Source organism: Sceloporus occidentalis, unplaced genomic scaffold (genome assembly GCF_023333645.1).
Source record: "Sceloporus occidentalis isolate IW3139 unplaced genomic scaffold, rSceOcc1.0.p SCAF_15, whole genome shotgun sequence".
Taxonomy (NCBI): Eukaryota; Metazoa; Chordata; class Lepidosauria; order Squamata; family Phrynosomatidae; genus Sceloporus; species Sceloporus occidentalis.
Genome location: NW_028316995.1, coordinates 12,205,409 through 12,224,605, shown reverse-complemented (window position 1 = coordinate 12,224,605; position 19,197 = coordinate 12,205,409). Strand labels below are relative to the sequence as shown.

The window sequence follows — 19,197 nt, the reverse complement described above, 5'->3', positions numbered from 1 at the left end:
CCCCCCCCCCGTGGAAAGTGCTGGCAGGGGAGGCTGTCTAAGCGTATCTGGGAGTAGGATGCAGGTCCCCTTAGGATCTGTATCCTAACCCAGCTGCCTGCCCGGCGCTTAAAGTGGGGGGGGGGGGAGTGCAGCCTATATTCGAGCCAATACGGTATATATTTTTTTTATATTTCCAAAAATTCTAAATTAATCTACAACCTCTGAAATATGAGTGGCAGCCCCTCAAAACAGGGGAGAGTTAAAAAAAAATTAAAATTAAATAAATAAAAAGAAATGTCATGGCGGTGAGGATCCATAACAAAGCGGGTACATGATGATGGGAGGAGAAAAAGGGAAGCAGGTAGTTAGAATAAAACACATTTAAAACAATTTCAGAAGTGCATAAAAATCAGACAAAAAAGCAGAAAATAAAAATGGATCCCAGAGTAGATTAGGCCAGGCTGACACCTCCCGCACACACACACACATTCATCACAATGTCCTTTTTTTGTAGCACAAAATACAAAAGATGGTTACAATAACTCAACTATTTAATATCTAAATATGAACAAGGAGGGTCTTCCATCTGTAAACGTCTCTCTGGTCCTATAAATTAATGAGGAACGTCTGAGCCAGCAAATACGTCCTTGAATTCTGTAATCCTGCAGGAGGTGTAATATTCCAACTTTTCACCGGTAGAGAAGGAAGAAGTGGAGTCCATCCGTACGAAAGGTGAAATATAGGTGGCAGCACACGATGGAATGGTAGCACCAACTGTACGTGTACTCTCCAATTCCCTCTACAGTGACCACCAGATGTCTCTTATGATGGGATGATGAATAATGAGTTGGAAGTGCTGCAGGATCTACATAGAGTTGTTAGAAGGAGCCAGAAAAAGACAACGGGCTGAAGCCTGGGAGCGGTAAGCTTCTGCTACCAGCCGTGGATGGGAACATCTGAGCCAGGAAACATGTCCATAAAATCCATAGTTCTGCAGGAGGTCTTGTATTCCAACTTTTCTCCGGTATAGAAGGAAGAAGTCCATCCGTACGAAAGGTGAAATATAGGTGGCAGCACACGATGTAGTGGTAGCGCCAACTGTACGTTTACTCTCCGATTCCTTCTACAATGACCACCAGATGTATTTTATGGTGGGATGAAGAATAATTATCGACTTCAGGAGAAAGATGGAAGGTCCTGCAGGAACTTCTTAGGATTGCTTCAGACGTTTGCATGGAGGGCCCAGAAAAGGACGCTGGGCTGAAGCCAGGGAGCGGTATGCTTCTGCTACCAGATGTGGATGGGAAACAACCATAGACTTCCACCCAGCTGTCTCCATAACGTCAGATGCATGGCTGAAAGGAGCAAAACAAAAAGGTTACCACTATGAATAAGTCCAACAAACAAGTAAAAAATATGGGGAAGGACCGACTTGGTCATCTATAAAAAGGGAACATTCTTCACAAGGTGAAAGGAGTAGTATATAGCATACATGCAGACAATGAGAGTATACACTCAATCCCAACACACTCACTAGTTGATAAAGTCCACAGCTTGGGTCTTCAGCTGGTCAGCGCTGTGTAAATCAGCCAGGAACAGGATCTGTGCTGCGTTCTCCACAGATAGGTAGCTGCAGAGAGCTTCCTCACACATCACTTTCAGGCGTTCCAGGGCATACTGCGGGTAGACAGGAATGTTAGCGAGTACAGAGATCTATACTAAAACCACCATGATAAAATACAAGAGGAATAGTGTTATCCCAGTAAAAGGTGCCTTTTGGACTAACAAAAAACAAACATTAAAAACACCGATACGTGTCTTAACAGAGTTATTATAGTGAACCAGAGAGCAGCTTTAACCAGAATAAAAGGAAACTTTTTAAATGCCTCCCCCTACACATAACCCCCTCTCATCTTCAATAAAAAGATCCTGAACTGCATACAATCTAAAAACGGTCTGCTTTCTACAAGATTCCGTCGGTGAAGCAAACCCCACACGGACCGGCTTGCCTGGCTGTCACCCGAAAGAAAAAAGTTGTTGGGAACCAAACACTGGCTTTCCTCCCGCACTCACCTTATCGGCAGCCACCAATAAGTCATCCGCCATCGTGTCCAGATTAGGTGCTTTGCCGGTGTAGATGAAGCACATCATTTCTTTGAACACATCAGGCTCCACGTCTATTATCTCGACGCGGTTCTACAAATTAAAAAATAAAAAAAAAAGCAGGTTTGCTTCGTTTTGACAGCAAAGGAACAGAACTTAAATTTCAGTAATAGCCTGGTAACTTATCAGCCTTTTACTTACTTTTATCCTTTCTTCCATCTCATGTTCAAACATAGCGCCAAACACAGGTGATCGGGCTGAGTGGGACAGAATACATTTAGTTAACTTCACATTAAAGTACCGTAACAGCAAACTTTAGGCATTGATTCAACAGCCTGCAAAGCAGTGGAAACGCTAGAAATAATTGTATATTTTTATTTAATTTTTAATCGCCACCAACCTGCCAGAATGGCTTTGTGCGCTTTAAACTCTTGACCAGCCACGCAGAGGCAGCAGTCGGTGAAACGCGAGTTTTCCCATAGTCCTCCGAGTTCATCGACCAGGCGGCATTCAGGAACTTTGACCGTATTCATGGAGTTCTGGCCAGAGATGATAACAAAAGTTATGACTTCAAACAAATGTCCCAGGATAGCCATATTGTAAGACTGGTACTCTGCAGCCCTTCCCCATTTCCTATTAAAAAATGATTCATTATGGTTTCTCACCTGTGTATAACCCCACGACTCTGCAACAGGGCCGGTGGTCATCTCCGCAGGGGGAGGAGGGCTCGGCATTCTGGCCATGATGGTATTCAGCCGCTGGAGGAGGTGGTGGGCTAAGAGGGAAACACACGTTAATAAACCGGACAGAAAACTGTTTCCAAGAAATACAAACACCCTTGAGTACCATAATATATCTTAGATGCATCTCACCTTCCTCTACTCCAATAATCCACCCTCCTACATCCCTGCGGAGGCCCTGTTGCAGACGTCGCAGGCTTTGCTCTGTTAAAGACAGATAAATGATTATTATAAACACGTACATACGTGTAGACATGTTCAACATACAAAAGTATAAAGCTGCAGATGTATCATAAAATATCTTTTAGAAGCATCTTACCTTCCTCTGCCTCTAGAAGGATCGCCCCTTCTCCAGTTAGGAGGCGGTCAATCACCTCCTGGAGGCTGTTTCCTGTTACAGACAGGAAATGATTATTATACGCGGGTACATACGTGTAAACATGTACAACGCACAGCATACAGAAGTATACCGCTGCCGACATATCATAATATAGCCTTTAGATGCACCTCACCTTCTTGAATGCCGATGGCCAGCACGCCCTGATGTTGATGGCGGCGGCGGCGGCCACGTCGGCGTCTGCGAGCTGTTACAGACAGATGAATGGTTATTATACATTGGTAAATACATGTAAACATGTCCAACACAACGCATGCACAAGCCAGCCGCTGCCTATGTATCTGCACGTGTACATTTAAATCAGAGGCAACATGCTGGCTTAGGTCTGATGGGTTTATGAATGAAGATAACAGCTTAAGAAGTTAGGTTATGACACGCTCTATACACATAAACACACAAAAATACTTCGTATTAACAATGTGCAACGTTTAGCAATAGTAATGTACAACATTTGAACCCTAATATTAGCAATGTATACAATTTAAAAACAAGATTAACAATATACAAAATTAAAAAGAAATACTATTAGCATTATACAAAATTTTAAATTGACTAACAAGTTACACAATTTAATTAATAACCTTAATATTAACAATATACAACATTTAAAAATAACAATACTAGCGATATACAAAACTGAATATTAACCCTAGCAATTTCTGCAATTTGAAAAAAGCCTGGATATTAACAATAATGCAACATTTTCAAAATGACAATACCAACAACGGACAAAATTGAATATTAACCCTAAAAAGGGCTCGGTTTTTAATTGACATTTCTTGTTGACAAAAACGGTGGCCGGTTGAGACAATCGGTTAGTGGGATACGATACCCTCCGGTGAAACCGTCCAGGATAAATGATGACAACCTCCATGGCTAGGTGAGAAGTTCTTTAAAGATCCAGAAATGGATACTTTGGACCGATCTGATAAATGCTTTATGAACAAGGAGCAAAATATTTGAACTTACCCATTTTCTCTTAAATAGTGTGGTACTCAGAACTGGAATAGAGAGAGAGAAAAAAATATATTTTAACATTTAGCAGTTTACCTAATGTCAATATAATATAATATACATCAAGAATTGTTTGGGTGGGAACTCGTACATAGTTAGGTGACATGTTATCATACAGGTTGCAGTTTTTTATATCATATTTGTAGTTTTTATATTAATATATCTTAGGAGCTAATAAGAAACCAGCCTTTACCTGCGTCTTTCTGTACCACACTGAGAGCATTTAGAATGCAGGACTCACAAAGCCGATGCCATCATCTCATAATGGGGAGCCTCATGCTAGCCTCATGCTGATGTAGGGGTTCATCCCTTAAAGGGGAAGCTACATGGAAAAGAGAAATAACTGTTATTGTAATTATTTAGGTAAACGGTGCATGCTAGCTGAGTAGTTGAGTTGTACCCTGCAGCCATTCCCCGTTTCCTATTAAAAAATGATTCATTATGGTATCTCACCATGTTTATAGTCATTTCTTTACTAATACTAAATTGTATTAAGGTGAATCGTTATGGTGTCCCACCTGGGTGTAGCACCACGTCTCTGCAACGGGGCCGGTGGTCATCTCCGCAGGGGGAGGAGGGCTCGGCATTCTGGCCATGATGGTATTCAGCCGATGGAGGAGGTCGTGGGCTAAGAGGGAAACACACGTTAATAAACCGGACAGAAAACTGTTTCCAAGAAACACAAACACCCTTGAGTACCATAATATATGTTTGAGATGCATTAATAACCTTGATATTAACAATAATACAACATTTTAAAATGACAATACTAACAATGGACAAAATGGAATATTAAGCCCAAGGGCTGGGTTTTTAATTGACATTTGTTGTTGACTATGGGCAACGCTCTCTGATTGTAGCCTACTCAAAGTTAGTCTAAAACGAGTCTGAAGGGATGGATACTATGCACAATGATCCTGTAGGGTTTGGGTAACTATCAGGGCCGGCCTTTGGGGTGTGCGACCTGTGCGACTGCGGGGTCCGCTGCCGCCCCTCTGCACCTAAATTAAAACATCGTTTTTTTGTTGTTTTTTTTAACTTTATTTAACATCTTCCATGTTAAATAAAGTTTTTGTAGTTTGAAGGGGCAGAGGGGGGGTAGTTTGAAGGGACAGGGGGGGGTAGTTTGAAGGGACAGAGGGGGGTAGTTTGAAGGGGCGGGGGTTAGTTTGAAGGGGCAGAGGGGGGGTAGTTTGAAGGGGCAGAGGGGGGGTTGTGAGGGGGGGCGCCAGAGGAGTAGTTCACACAGGGCGCCAGAACACCTAAGGCCGGCTCTGAGTGAAACTGATCTGTTCCTTTCAGGTGACATTCTGTTGTACTGATTTAACCTTCTGAGTGTTTACTGAGGCTTTGTCTCAAAAGGACACGTCAGTGTCCCACGCAGGCTAACCAATGAAGAATCCAAGTACTTTAATATACATTATTCAACCTGTTAAAAAAAAATATATAGCCTGGCTCCTAATGATCACACTTCTGCTATAATCAGGGGTAGATGAAAAGTGTCCCTGGCAAACTTTGAAGCCAGTAATCTCTAAATGATGTATGTGCGGCCGCACACCTCTCTTTTATACACTAGCAGTGTGTGGCTGCGGATATACCGGCACAGTCTCACATTGAAGAATAGGATCTGCCACTTGAGTGGCCATAAAGGAAAGAGTGCATTATCAGCCACCAGGTTTGGCCAGATGTGCAGTCCGGGTCTGGCAATAATAGTGATATTTTTATTTCATGTTTTGAAATTACTAATAGGTGTATTAAGAGTTTTTGGTTTTGAAAACCGTTTAACTTGGTCGCCCATTTCTTATTTAAAAGGGACTATTAATGCATTAGAGATCTGTGGCAAAAGGTGGCAGACGCAGCTTACCGGTGCATTCCCTGACTTGCAGTTCTCTCTCTTATCCTTAGAAATCGTGCTGGAAATCGGCTTTCACCAAACGAGGGGGGAGAAACTAAAAAAAATGGGGGATAACAAGTTGGTGGAGGGGAAGTCAATTTGGCTGCTTACAATTTTTCTAAACAATGTATTCCTTATTTCATTACATAAACACCATTACATGGTTTTGTTTAGTGTACTTAACTCTAAAACGCTGAGTAAGTGGCAGATCTACTTTAAGGAGATTATCTACTACGAAAAACTAGAATGGTCGTCTTTTCATCAGTGCTGATTGCCTTACTGTTTGAAGATGGATTACACATATGTGTTACAAAAGCCATCTAACTGCAAATCTGTCATTCTTCTCTAAAATAAAGAACCACACCTGCTTGTTTAAATTTATCAATACCAGCAATCAAGTGAATATTGGTTCTTGTAGTTACTTTGCTCCTACAATGTCTTTGGGACATCTTGTTCGTATAACGTTTTAACAGATCTGGTTTAGTTAGAGGGGGCAGTGATCCATTATCTTTGATATCTCCCCATACACTGTTTATTCTCATCCTCCCTAGAGCCTTAACTCCACTTATTGACTAATGACTTTATGGTAGTTCAGGGCCCTTAATTTCTAGGGCTGGACCACAATCAACAAAGCTGTAGAAGGGACAGCCATACCATTAGAGGCACACCTACACATCACTTTTTATAATCTCCTGATGCCAATGCTTCTGCATATAAGTACTAGTAACAGATTTTGTATTAAGGTATCTTGAAAAGTTGGAGTTTCGACAAAATTCACCGGCTCAGATCCTTATAATTTGATTCTGCAGAAGAAGACATAGATTGGAATAGCAACAACTTCCAAGAAAGAAAATTAAGCTTTTCTTCTTCTAATAAATGTGTAGCAATCTAATTACTCTATACCAAGGTGGGGTAGGTTGATCTCCCAAAGTGAAGCAATATACCCAAATTTTAACTCCGCACAGCTTCTGAAGACAAGCAGCGTTACTTTTTTGATATGTCAATCCAAAACAAGATTTGGGAAACGATACATGCAATTTTCATTGCATTATACGGAGGTTATAATCCTTTTAATGTTTACAATACTCCCTCTCTGTACATTTGAACAAAGGTAATTATAAAAGGTGTATTTCTGATAACATGCCTAATGCTCAATTAAAGAATTAGTAGGTTTTTACACACCTGACAACTCTGATAAACAAGATCTGACTTCCCAAAATGACAAACGTAAAAAGTGCAAAATATGATAAGGTGTGAGATCGTAACTAGGCATCGTTAATGTTTTTACAAACTGGGAAACATTTTAAGTATATCTTCCAGGTATACATCTGTAGGAAAGATGCCCCCTCTATAGGCTCCAATTTTTTTTTATATAAAATCCACACTTTAAATGGACACATCAAGAATCATATGACAATTGAATTTAAATGTCTGAGGCGTCCCTCTTGCAAATGGTTGGGGGGATTCTGCAAAATCCCATCAATGTGCCACGTGGAGCTCTTGCCACCATTCTGCTCGAGCTCTGGCTCAGTGAAAGCTATCTATTGACGCCCCGTGCGCATGTATGGAAACCACTCCCATTTGATTTCAGGCAGCCAATCAGTGGTGAGAATCATTTGACCATGGAAGAGGTCAGCTTTCTTGTAGCTGCAGCTGCTCCCTAAGGAAATTACCATATTAATTTTTTTAGGTCTAAAGAATGCATATTAACTGACTCATAAAGTACTTTAATAGGCATTCTTCATTAGTGAGCTGGTTGTCAGGAGCAGTAAACTATTGAAACCTGTTTTTTTTCTTTCAGGACAAGTCTCTGGGTCAGAGGCTGTCCGAAGCTATCGTACCCAGTAGACAATGGGAAGATGGCACGTATGTTAGGACAGATCCTCAGATCCCAAGATTCTAGCGTCTCACAGGCATATCTTTCATTAGGATTCAGTAGGAATCATTAATCCTACTTCGGTTTATTAAATGGACTCAGATGCTAAGTAAGTCTTTTTATACCACAAATTAAGTATAAAAAAAGCCACAAAGCCTGGCTAGGTAGGCCCATACATCATCCCAGATTTAGGGACCCAATATTGATGTCATTGGATTGACATCCTTTATAGACATCACTAGGCACCTGTCACTTTTTTATTACAGGAGAGATGTGGCGCGGAGGTGCTATATTAATCGGTTAATAATTTATCTGCATGGATATGACAGTGTATTTGACCTCTATTAAGGAATAATATCCCCTATTTAGGGGCCCAATATTGATGTTGTTGGAGTGACATCTTCCAGGGGCATCACTAGCCATCTGCCATTACATGACATAAAGTCTATTTTTTCTGTCTAAAATGGATACATAGTTTGAAACCTAAGTAACAAATAATGAATAAGTATCTAGCTTCAGTTTGCCTCATATACCCCTCATAGAAACATAGAGACGTCAGGGGGATCTTTAATATAAAATGTTAAAAATAAACATATGTATTTTTCCCTGCTTGGCATAATTAGGTTATCTGGTGAAGAAGAGCTCTTCTTAAACACTCCTATGATAAATAGAGCTACTACTATTTTTTTTAAGCTATGCCCTAGTTGTCATTTTGGTAGCTAAAGGGTTATTAAAGCTGGGAGTGTTTTTGTCCCAAATGTTTATGATCTCTTTTCTGTGCCATGTTATTGCTTTGTGGGAGAAGAGCTCCCTCTGGACTTACTCACAAGAACTGAAACTCTTATAATATACAGTATGTCTGTTATGACCAAGATTAAATGTTATCAGAAACCCCAAACTGCATCCTCATTATTACTCATATATTATACACATTACCACAGACATTCAGGAAAAGTACAAAATATGTATGTCACGCTCCAGCCATCACTTTAATACATACGATGGCTGCATACGATTAACATTTTCCCCCCACTGCCACGTTTCCAGAGATGAGTTTGGCTGAAGGTAGTGGGCATGCGCATATACTCACAGCCAGCTCCAGCTTGCAGCAGGGTGGTCTAATGGGACCAGTTGATTTCAATGTTTTCCTGGCAGAAATTGGCTGCTTGAGAAGCATCCAAAACTGGTGTGAAATGCAAAAAATAGAGAGAGAGAGAGAGGAGCTCGGACACAGATTTGGGGCACCTCCATTTTGGGAGGGGGTTTTATGTGTGATGTTTTACTCTCCATTTAGTTCAGGACTTACAGGACCAAGACCTGCATGACCAGCCGGTTTCATCCAGAAGTCGTGGTGGGGCTCTGTGGGGAACTAGACTGCCCATTTGAAAGATGTTATCAGGACCGGCCCGACCAATGGAGCCGAGTGGGGCAACTGCTCCAGGCGGCACTTTTTAAGGTGCGGCACTTTGCTGCCCCATGCCCTTTTTTTTTTTTTTTTTTTTTTAAAGTGGAAGAGAGAGAGAGATATGGGCGCCGAGTGGTTTTCGCTTACCAAGTTGTCGGTACCCTCTCTCTCTCCTCTGCGAGCCCTCTAGCTCTGTCTCGGTGCCGGCTTGTAATGCTGAGCGCCGGAAGATGACGTCATTTTCGGCGCTCAGCATTACAAGCCGGCACCAAGACCGAGCAGGGAGACTCGCCGCAGGACTGCTGAAAGGTAAGTACAAGGGGGTAGATAATGGGGGGGGCTAGGCAGGGAGGGAGGGAGAGGAAGGGTAGATAATGGGGGGGGGCATTTTAAACTTCGCCCCAGGCAGCATTTTGTCTTGGGCCGACCCTGGATGTTATGTCCGCACTCAGCACCTACCAACATTTTAAATGGCCAGATTCTTACACATTTGGGGAATTCCTAGGAACGTTTAATGTCTTAACACAGCATAAAGCAGCAGGGGCCTATGCAACAAAACACTTCAGTACAGATTAAGATGACCTGGCAACAACCAAAACAGATTCTCAGACAGACAACCGCGCACTTGGAGGTCAATCAAGGCCGTTGTTATCTTATGAAGGTCAAACAGAAACTAGGCATATTGCAACGCACATAGTTTGGTTTCAGGCTTCTGATAACAAAACTTCACTTTTACAATTTTATTCCCTCTAAAAACACTTTTTAAATGTTGTCTTGGTAGGTAATGTAGGTTATGTTTTCTCTTTTTCGTTAACAGGACTGTTTAACCCCTTGATGACAATTGCCGGTCCGGGCACATCACGGAAATTCAAGTCGATAACGACAAATGACGTGCCAGGACCGGCACGTCATTAAACGGGTGCAGAAAGCGATTTATTTTCGCTTTCTGCACCTAAACGGCGTTGCTGTAATGCCTCGACCTCGAGGCATTCAGCAACGCCATTATCGGCACAAAGGGGCCATCTCTGGCCCCTCCCTGGGGCGTCAACAACCACCATACTTTGTATGGCGGCGGACGCCCGTTTTAAAAGCGTTTAGGAGGCGATCAACGATCGCCTCCTAAACTTAAATGGTGTCGCTGGAATGCCTCGATCAGGAGGCATCCAGCGACACCAAACATTTACCTGGGGATGGACTGGCGGTGATCTTCGCCATCAGCAAGATGGCGGCGGTCCGGGAAAATTCAATAAAGAAAAACAATGATTAGAAAATTAGAAAAAAAAATAGTAAAAAAACAGTAAAATGTAAAAATAATTTCCCACTGATGTCACTATCAGGGGAACCTTCAAGTTGAAAAAAAATGTTAAAAAAATAAAAAGGCAAAAAAAATATATATATATATAAAAAATATATTTTTGTGAGCAAGTCCTAAAATTAGCATATTAGCTTAAAACAATTCTCGCATGGAAAGAGTTAAAATACTGGCATATTAAATGCCCATGGGGTGTCTAATTTTAAAAAATGTATGATTTGATGGGGTAAATTGAATTGGCCGGGTTCAACAAGGTCCCAATTAACACGGGGGGAAGGATGGCCACACATCTAATTTCCAATTAGAAAAATGCACACGTACCAAATGTGGCCTTTTAGTTCCCCCCAAAAATGACAAACCCATGCATGTGGGGTATCACTGTACTCAGGAGATGTTGCTGAACACATATTGGGGTGTCGTGTGACAGCGGCATATACCAGGAGCTGTAAATTCATACATAAAGTAGGTGTGTGGGGGAAAAATACACACACAAAAATACTACTGCAAACTTTGAAAAAATGCCGGTGGTAAAATGTGTGCATGCAAAGAGTTAAAATACCAGCATTTAAAATACCCTGGGGTGTCTAGTTTTCAAAAATATATGGTTTTGTTGGGCACACTGAAATGGCCCGGCTCAAAGATGTACCAAATAGGGCATGGGCAGTGGATCCCCAAATGCCAAAGTTCAACATTGAAAAATGTGCATGCCCCAAATGTGGCCCTTTTGCCCCCGAACAGCCAGGCAAAATCATTCATGTGGGGTATCACTGCGCTCAGGAGATGTTGCGGAACACATATTGGGGTGTTTTGTGATAGTGACATATACGAGAACTTTTTAATTCATACCTGAAGTAAAATGTGTGTGACAAAACAAATGCAAAAAAATGACTATCACAAAGTTTGACAAAGACTGGTGGTAGATATGGTGCATGGAAAGAGTTAAAATACTAGCATTTGAAATACCCTGTGGTGTCTAGTTTTCAAAAATATATAGCTTTATTGGGCACACTGAAATGGCCCGGCTCAAAGATGTACCAAATAGGGCATGGGCAGTGGATCCCCAAATGCCAAAGTTCAACATTGAAAAATGTGCATGCCCCAAATGTGGCCCTTTTGCTCCCAAACAGCCAGGCAAAATCATTCATGTGAGGTATCGCTGTACTCAGGAGATGTTGCTGAACACATATTGGGGTGTTTTGTGATAGGGACATATACCAGAACCTGTTTATTCATACCTAAAGTAAAATGTGTGTGAAAAAACAAATGCAAAAAAATTACTACCATACGGTTTGACAAAGGCTGATGGTAGAATAAGTGCTTGGAAAGGGTTAAAATACCAGCATTTGGAATACCCTGGGCTGTCTAGTTTTCAAAAATATATGATTTGATTGGGTAAATTGCATTGGCCGGCTTCAAAGATACCCGAAATGGCACATGGGGGGAAGAATTACCAGATTTGGAAAAAATGGCTTTGAAATAGCAAAACGCTCCATAACGTGCAGAAAAAAAGCAAAAAAACATAAAAACATTGGGTATTTCTAAACTCAGGACAAATAGTAGAATCTATTTAGCAGGTTTTTTTATTACCTTTTATAGATGAGTAAAAGATTTTTCAACTAAAAGTTAGAAACAGTCATTTTTTTCTAAATTTTTCACCATATTTTATACTTTTTTTAATAGTAAATAATATGATACAATCAAAACAATGTCATCTAAAGAAAGCCCTTCTTGTCCTGAAAAAAACAATATATAATGTGTGTGGGTTCAGTAAACGGGAAAGAAGAAAATTACAGCTAAACACGAGCAGCGCAGAAATGTTAAACCGGCCATTGTCACGAAGGGTACAAAAAGTAAAATCAGCCTTTGTCACGAAGGGGTTAAATATTGTTTTGATAATGTTTTCTTACCTTATGACAAATGGCAGAGAATGAGTACACAAAGTTCTTGAATTCTGTCCAAATACCACTGTTTGCTAGTACATAAAGAAAATATGCTTCTTCTAATCTTGGGATTGATTACCAGTAGTAACTAGTTTTGGTATCTGTAGTTCATTGTATGATGCTGACTGGTATGAAGTTATAATTGTATCTTGTATTAAAAAAAAACAAGTGTATTTTATTATTTTCCTGTATAGGTGCTGGCACTAAATGAATGACATAGCTGCCAACAGTCTTCAACTGGCAAGATCTGCAAGATGTTCCAGATCATGTTCTGATCCTCTGTACTGGTGGCAACAGAACAGGTATGCAAGGGCTAAATAGCTGGCAATAAAAACCAACCCTGGATATAACCAGTCCAGATATTGTGCATACGGAACACGTGAAAAACATCTGTTAACCAATAATTTTATAACATTCCTAAAAATGTTCAAAATATTTTTTTTAATTATAACAGTCCAAAAACATTTATAGGCCAAAATATGCAAATATCTTTGGCATGACATAAAGTAGGACTGCCTCATAAACAAACAGATCAACTTAATAGCACATGAAACCTGAATTGTGTGTAAAGATCAAATGAGAACCGCATGGAAAGAGAGATCAAACGAATATCATATGCAAACCCTGCATTATGGGTAAAGATCAACTGAGTAAGACATGCAAACCTCAGATTGTGTGTAAAGATCAAAAAGAACCAAATGGAAATATAGAACTCAACTAACACATGCAAACCCTGCATTGCAGGTATAGGTCAAATGAGAATCACATGGAAACAAAGAGATCAACTTAATGCCACATGCAAATCCTACATTGCAGGCAATGTTCCATCTAATTTTTCTTAGTTGGCGTTCGCAGAAAATTTCTCTTGTGCAAAAATTTTCACAGAGCAGAAATTTTGTGCGCACAATATGGGCGCCGCAAAAAGTTTCAATAAAATTACCGTATTTGCTCGATTATAAGACGAGGTTTTTTTCAGAGCAAATGCTCTGAAAAATACCCCTCGTCTTCTAATCGGGGTCGTCTTCTAATCAGACCTCAAATAGAGTCTGATTAGGAGACTAAGATCCAGATCCCCCGCACCGCTGCAGGGGACCTGGATCCTCCTGTCTCACCCCCCCCATCATACACACACTTACCGGTGCTTCCTGCTGTATTGCCGGGGCAGCGGGTTGACGTCTACGCGATCCGCGTAGACAACGTCCGCTGCAGCCGGAAGGAGGTGTGGCTAGCAGCGGGGGTTGTCTGCGTCCGTCGCGCAAACCTTCCCCGACTGTCAGAGATCAGAGTTCCCCGCACCGGTGCGGGGAACTCTGATCTCTGACAGCCGGGGAAAGTATACGCGACGGACGCAGACAAACCCCCGCTGCCAACTCCACCTCCTTCCGGCTGCAGCAGAAGGCGACGTCAACCCGCTGCCCCGGCTGGAAGCACCGGTAAGAGAGGGCTGAGAGGGGAGGGGAGGGGAGGGGAGAGTGTGTGTGTGTGTGTGTGTGTTAGTTAAATGGGGGTATAGGGTGTGTGTGTGTGTGTGTGTGTGTGTGTGTGTGTGTGTTAAATGGGGGCATAGGGCATTTCTGGAGTGGCGTTAAGGGGGCATTTAATAGAGCACTCTGCCTCCTGAAATGCCTTATACACCTATATGCCACTCTGCCCCATAATATGCATTTTAACCCCCTAAATGCCAGAGTGGCATATAGGGGTATAAGGCATTTCTGGAGGCAGAGTGCTCTATACAATGCCTTTTAACTCCCTTAATGCCACTCTGCCTCCTGAAATGCCTTATACCTCCCTATATGCCACTCTGACCCATAATATGCATTTTAACCCCCTAAATGCCAGAATGGGATATAGGGGTATAAGGCATTTCTGGAGGCAGAGTGGCATATAGGGGTATAAGGCATTTCTGGAGGCAGAGTGGCACATAGGGGGTCAAAAGGCATACCATGGGGCACAGTGGCATATAGAGGGTTAAAAGGCATATCATGGGCCACAGTGCCATATTGGAGTGGCAAGCCTGGGGGCAGATGTGCGTAACTGGGGGACAGGTTGGAAAATACAAGAAATAAAAACAAAAAAAATATTTTTCTCAATCATAGCTTTTATTAAAAAAAATAGTTTACATGAATTAACATTTACTGGTAAAACTTTTTTCCTTTAGGGTCGTCTTATATTCAGGCTTTTTCTTTTTTTCCTAAGTTAATATTCAGATTTTGGGGGGTCGTCTTATAATCAGGGTCGTCTTATAATCGAGCAAATACGGTATAATTTTTTTCTTTTTTTGGGAAAGTGTGCTCTCTATAAAAAAGCTATGTGCGCACAAGCTTAGAGGGAACACTGATTGCAGGTATAGATCAAATTAGAAATGTAGAGATTAACAGAAATAAAATTGTTAATAAATATAAAGATCTACAATTTAAATATTTAAAAATGCAAGTATGTGTAAGTGTATAGCGCGTAGAGAGGGTCTGTATGTGTGCATGTAATTACGTGCTAATGCTTGGAATTAGACTGGCTATGTGTGCTTATGTGCAAGTATATGGTGTTGGAGTAGCCTTGTGTGTATGTATGTGTAAGTGTAGAGCTGACCCTCACCATTATCACACATCATAATTCATATGTCATACCCTCAACCACCACATTCATATCTCCCACAATCATCATTTTCCTCCCCACCATGATTTCCATCCCCTCCTCAAAAACACCCCCCCCCATCTCTATACGTATCATTATTTCCCCTTCATACCCTCCCCAAGCATACCCCAATTCATATTTTTGGATGTACGTTAATCAACTTACTTCCCCGTCCCCAGCCTCTGAACCTGTCAGTCTGCTGTGTGGTCTTCTCCTCTCCCTCTCTCCTTCCGTGTTGGCGTTCCTCGGTAGTTCGTGTGGCGATTAATGCTGAGTGCCGAGTGCTGAGATAGCTTCACAAATAAGTACAGTGAAGGAAAAAATTATTTGATCCCCTGCTGATTTTGTACGTTTGCCCACTGACAAAGACATGATCGGTCTATAATTTTAATGGTAGGTTTATTTGAACAGTGAGAGACAGAAAAAAAAACCCCAGAATAAGGCAAATAGGGCATAGGCGCAAACTGAACAGATGTTAAAATGAAAAAATAAATAAAAGCGTACCTCTCAAATATGGCCTTTTACCTCCCAAACATGACAAACCCATGCAAAACTGGCTATGTGTGCCTATGTGCAATTATATGGTGTACTCAGGAAATGTTGCTGAACACATATTGGGTGTATAAATGCATACCTGAAGTACAATTTGTGTGAAAAAATAAATTACTACCAGAAACTTTGGCAAAAGCTACTGGTAAAATTTGTGAAAGGGTTAAAATACCAGCATTTGAAATACCTTGGGGTGTCTAGTTTTCAAACATATATGGTTTAATGGGGGGGGGGTAAATCACATTGGTTGGCTTCAAAGATGTTCCAAATAGCACAGGGGGCAGAATGACTAGATTTGGAAAAAATGGTTTTGAAGTGGCAAAATGCGATGCAAGTTTGGAATCTGAGGGACAGCCAAGCTCAGTGGCTTCCGTGGACATAGCATTCATGTAAACGTTCACACATGTACCAGTGTTTAATTTTCTGTATCTCTCCTTATTGTAATGGAGGTTGCTGTTATTTGATCTGTTTTTTACTTTTGGCCTTACCGGATATAATATACAGTGTATGCTCACTTTTGCTTGAAGACATCTCAAAATATCATAGATCAGGTTAGTTTTATGTAGCTGCAGTGTGTGCAGGGGCAGGTATCTAATGTTCTATGGTCAAAGAATCAAAGTAAAAGATGTCAGGCCAGGCCTGGGGTTGGAACCGATTAAAGAGTTCTGACTGCTTTTAGAGGATGGAGGAGTAGAATGGGAGATATCATTAGGGCAGGGAGCTAGGACAGCGTTTGCTGCCAGACCTTTCCAGAACGTTACTTTAATTAAACGCGATCAGTGTTTAGTTTGCAGAAAGTTGGGCAGTTAATGTCGGAGTTGTGGAAGAATTTACTCTTCTTGTATCCATCATACACAAACACTAGATATGTCACTCACTATCAAATGGCCTTTTAAAAAAAAATAAACAAACACTCTTTAGAGTAAAACCATCACATGAATACCTATCACAGCCCCCTATCAGACAACTGTCTCTTAATGCAAGGTTTTGTTCTAGTAGGCTTAAGATACAGCTTTGACTGTAAGCTCTTCAGCCACAAAATCATGTGTCCTTCTGGCATCCACTACATGCCCTGCATTTGTCTTTAACCTGGAGTTCCTTGCCAGCAGAGTGCCACGTATAATGTTGGCACAGCAAACTGTCCTGGAAATCACCAATTAATTCTTAGGGCAGGGAATTTCCTGCTCTGCAAGATGAAATGTGCTACAGAATGATTTAAGTGAAACATTGTATTGCTTGTACTAAGCCTTCCTAAAAGACATGGAGTCCTTGAGATTTTCAGGTATACAACAAAATACCTAAACAGTAATTAGCTCTGAATGTATATTAACACGTTAGATTAACAAAAACCTCTACTCTACCTCAAAAAAGCTTGGCATTATAACATTCGGTGATCAGGTTTGCCCAACTCCACTGTCGTCACCATCGTATTAGAAAAAGAGCAATTGCCATTTAACTTATTCACTGAGAAGGAGAAAGAGGTCCAGGCGAGAGGGAGACACGCAGGACAAAAGGGCTAAGATCAAAATATTCTGAGGGCTAAGTAATGGAAAAAGTCTCACTGCAGTGCTCAACATGAATCATTAAAAAGGTGAACAGGGCTCTTCCGAGAGGAGGATTGCATCAAGGTCTCTTTTGCCACCAAACCCTCATTGAGCTCGACTGGGTTAAATATTATTCAATCTGTTTGTTTCAGCAAGCGTCACCCCGCAGAAGTAAGGAACATTGGCACATAAAAGGCAATGAAAAAATGCAAAGATAAAAAGTATTGGGAAGTCAAATATTTACTAAGTCATCATCATCATCAGGACTCAATGGCTTCAGAAATGCAAATACAATACCCTGAATGAAGTACAATCCAAAATGTATAACATTTATATTCAATCCTATTGTGTGCGCATCGAGATTGCCGATGGTAGAAACCACAGCCTTCGGAAACCCTCACCTTCGTGTCCAACATCAAAATTCAGTTTTCGAATAGCATGCCTTGCATTTCTCCAATTTTATTACAGACCGACTTTAAAAAATATTTTTACAAAACATGGACACAGTAACAGAAGCAAGCAAACTTATTATCATCAACATGGTATTTGGAAATATCCCTCGGTTAAAGGATAATCTACAAATATAAAAAAAGCTGCTTTAGAATCTCCTTGATGTACGTAATACACACCTATTTTTAAAACACTCTTGTTGAAACCTCATTAAATTATTAAAACACTTTCCAACCATTTGTGTCAGTGTGAAACTAGGACAATAGCATAGGAAAGTCATCACACATGGATAGACAAGCGCTGACTGCGATAGATTATAATCTACGTGGCGCTATATCAAGCATCACTGGAGTTATAATCGAAAGTAGAAGTCATGAAAGACTAGTGGCTTCTTAAACAGTTTGTGAAGAACCCCAGTGGCGCCCAACACCTTCCAAACCATTAAGTGATTTCTGACAATCAGGAGCAAGGAGAAGGAGTTTGGATTTACTTTCAATATGGTGGTCCTCTGGCATTCGTGGTGTTTCAGAGATAGCTCCAAAGTGTATGATCCCAGATAACAAGATTTACACATAAAAAACCCCAGACGTTAACTTGTATCAATATTTTAAAGTTCGATAAATACACAACAAATGTTTGTTAAGAACGGCACAAAGTTTGGATACAGAGCAACCCGTTGGGAGGATACTATAATAATTATTGCAAGATTGTCACAAAATGATGTACTTTTTGTCATAAATTCTATGCTAAACTATTACTGTTGCTCGTAGAACATAGAATTAGTGTTGCGCCATGAAGCTACCATCCACCCTCCTTTACAAGTAGGTGTTTAGATGTGTTGAAGCAAACTGCCAGTAATTGACATTTATTAACCATATGCAGAAACTCATCTGCTTCACATGAAAGGTATTGCTTGGCCATGCTGGTGAGAATGATCTGGGTGTTCTTACACGATACCATAACAATAGATTCATGAAAGTGAAAACAGGAAGAACGTTTAAGGACGGTTCTATTTCAAGACCAAAACGGGTGTTCACTGAGCTTCGTTTTTTGTCACAAGAGAAAACTCATTTTAGGCTCAGTTATACCGATCCCTACTCGTTCCCCGAGGCCAAAACAATGGGGAATGGACCAGGGAAATGTATGCAAAGTAAGGAAGAAATGCGTAGCTATAGTCACTTGCCCTCTGAAGACCATGAAATGTATTATTTTTTTTGGACACCTCTTAATATGAGCTTTAAACAAAGTTCAGAATCAGTTCTGATCGGTCCTGAATGAGTTCTGGGACCATAAAAGAGAGAATACTGAAGTGTTAGGAACATCCAAGAGGTACGCTGAAAACTGTTGGGTTAAAAAAAGG

At 40.9% G+C, this 19,197-nt stretch overlaps 1 protein-coding gene across 1 annotated transcript; it reads right to left on the bottom strand.

Moving 5' to 3' along the window:
• Nucleotides 1-1,192: 1,192 nt before the first annotated feature.
• On the bottom strand, nt 1,193-6,108 carry LOC149303248 (speckle-type POZ protein-like). The gene is made up of 10 exons (XM_089481398.1): nt 6,101-6,108; nt 4,755-4,864; nt 3,338-3,409; nt 3,145-3,216; nt 2,958-3,029; nt 2,486-2,860; nt 2,287-2,342; nt 2,056-2,178; nt 1,517-1,659; nt 1,193-1,337 (listed from the first exon to the last, which is right to left on the bottom strand). The coding sequence occupies exons 1-10, from the start codon at nt 6,106-6,108 to the stop codon at nt 1,193-1,195; spliced, it is 1,176 nt and encodes a 391-aa protein (XP_089337524.1).
• Nucleotides 6,109-19,197: the final 13,089 nt, after the last annotated feature.

Bases quoted from the DNA above. Each gene is read 5' to 3' on its own strand.
- LOC149303248 (XM_089481398.1), bottom strand. The intron at 2,861-2,957 runs GTGAGATGCATC...TTTCCCTCTTAG, and splicing joins GATTATTGGAGTAGAGGAAG to CCCACCACCTCCTCCAGCGG. The intron at 2,179-2,286 runs GTAAGTAAAAGG...TTTAATTTGTAG, and splicing joins AGATGGAAGAAAGGATAAAA to AACCGCGTCGAGATAATAGA.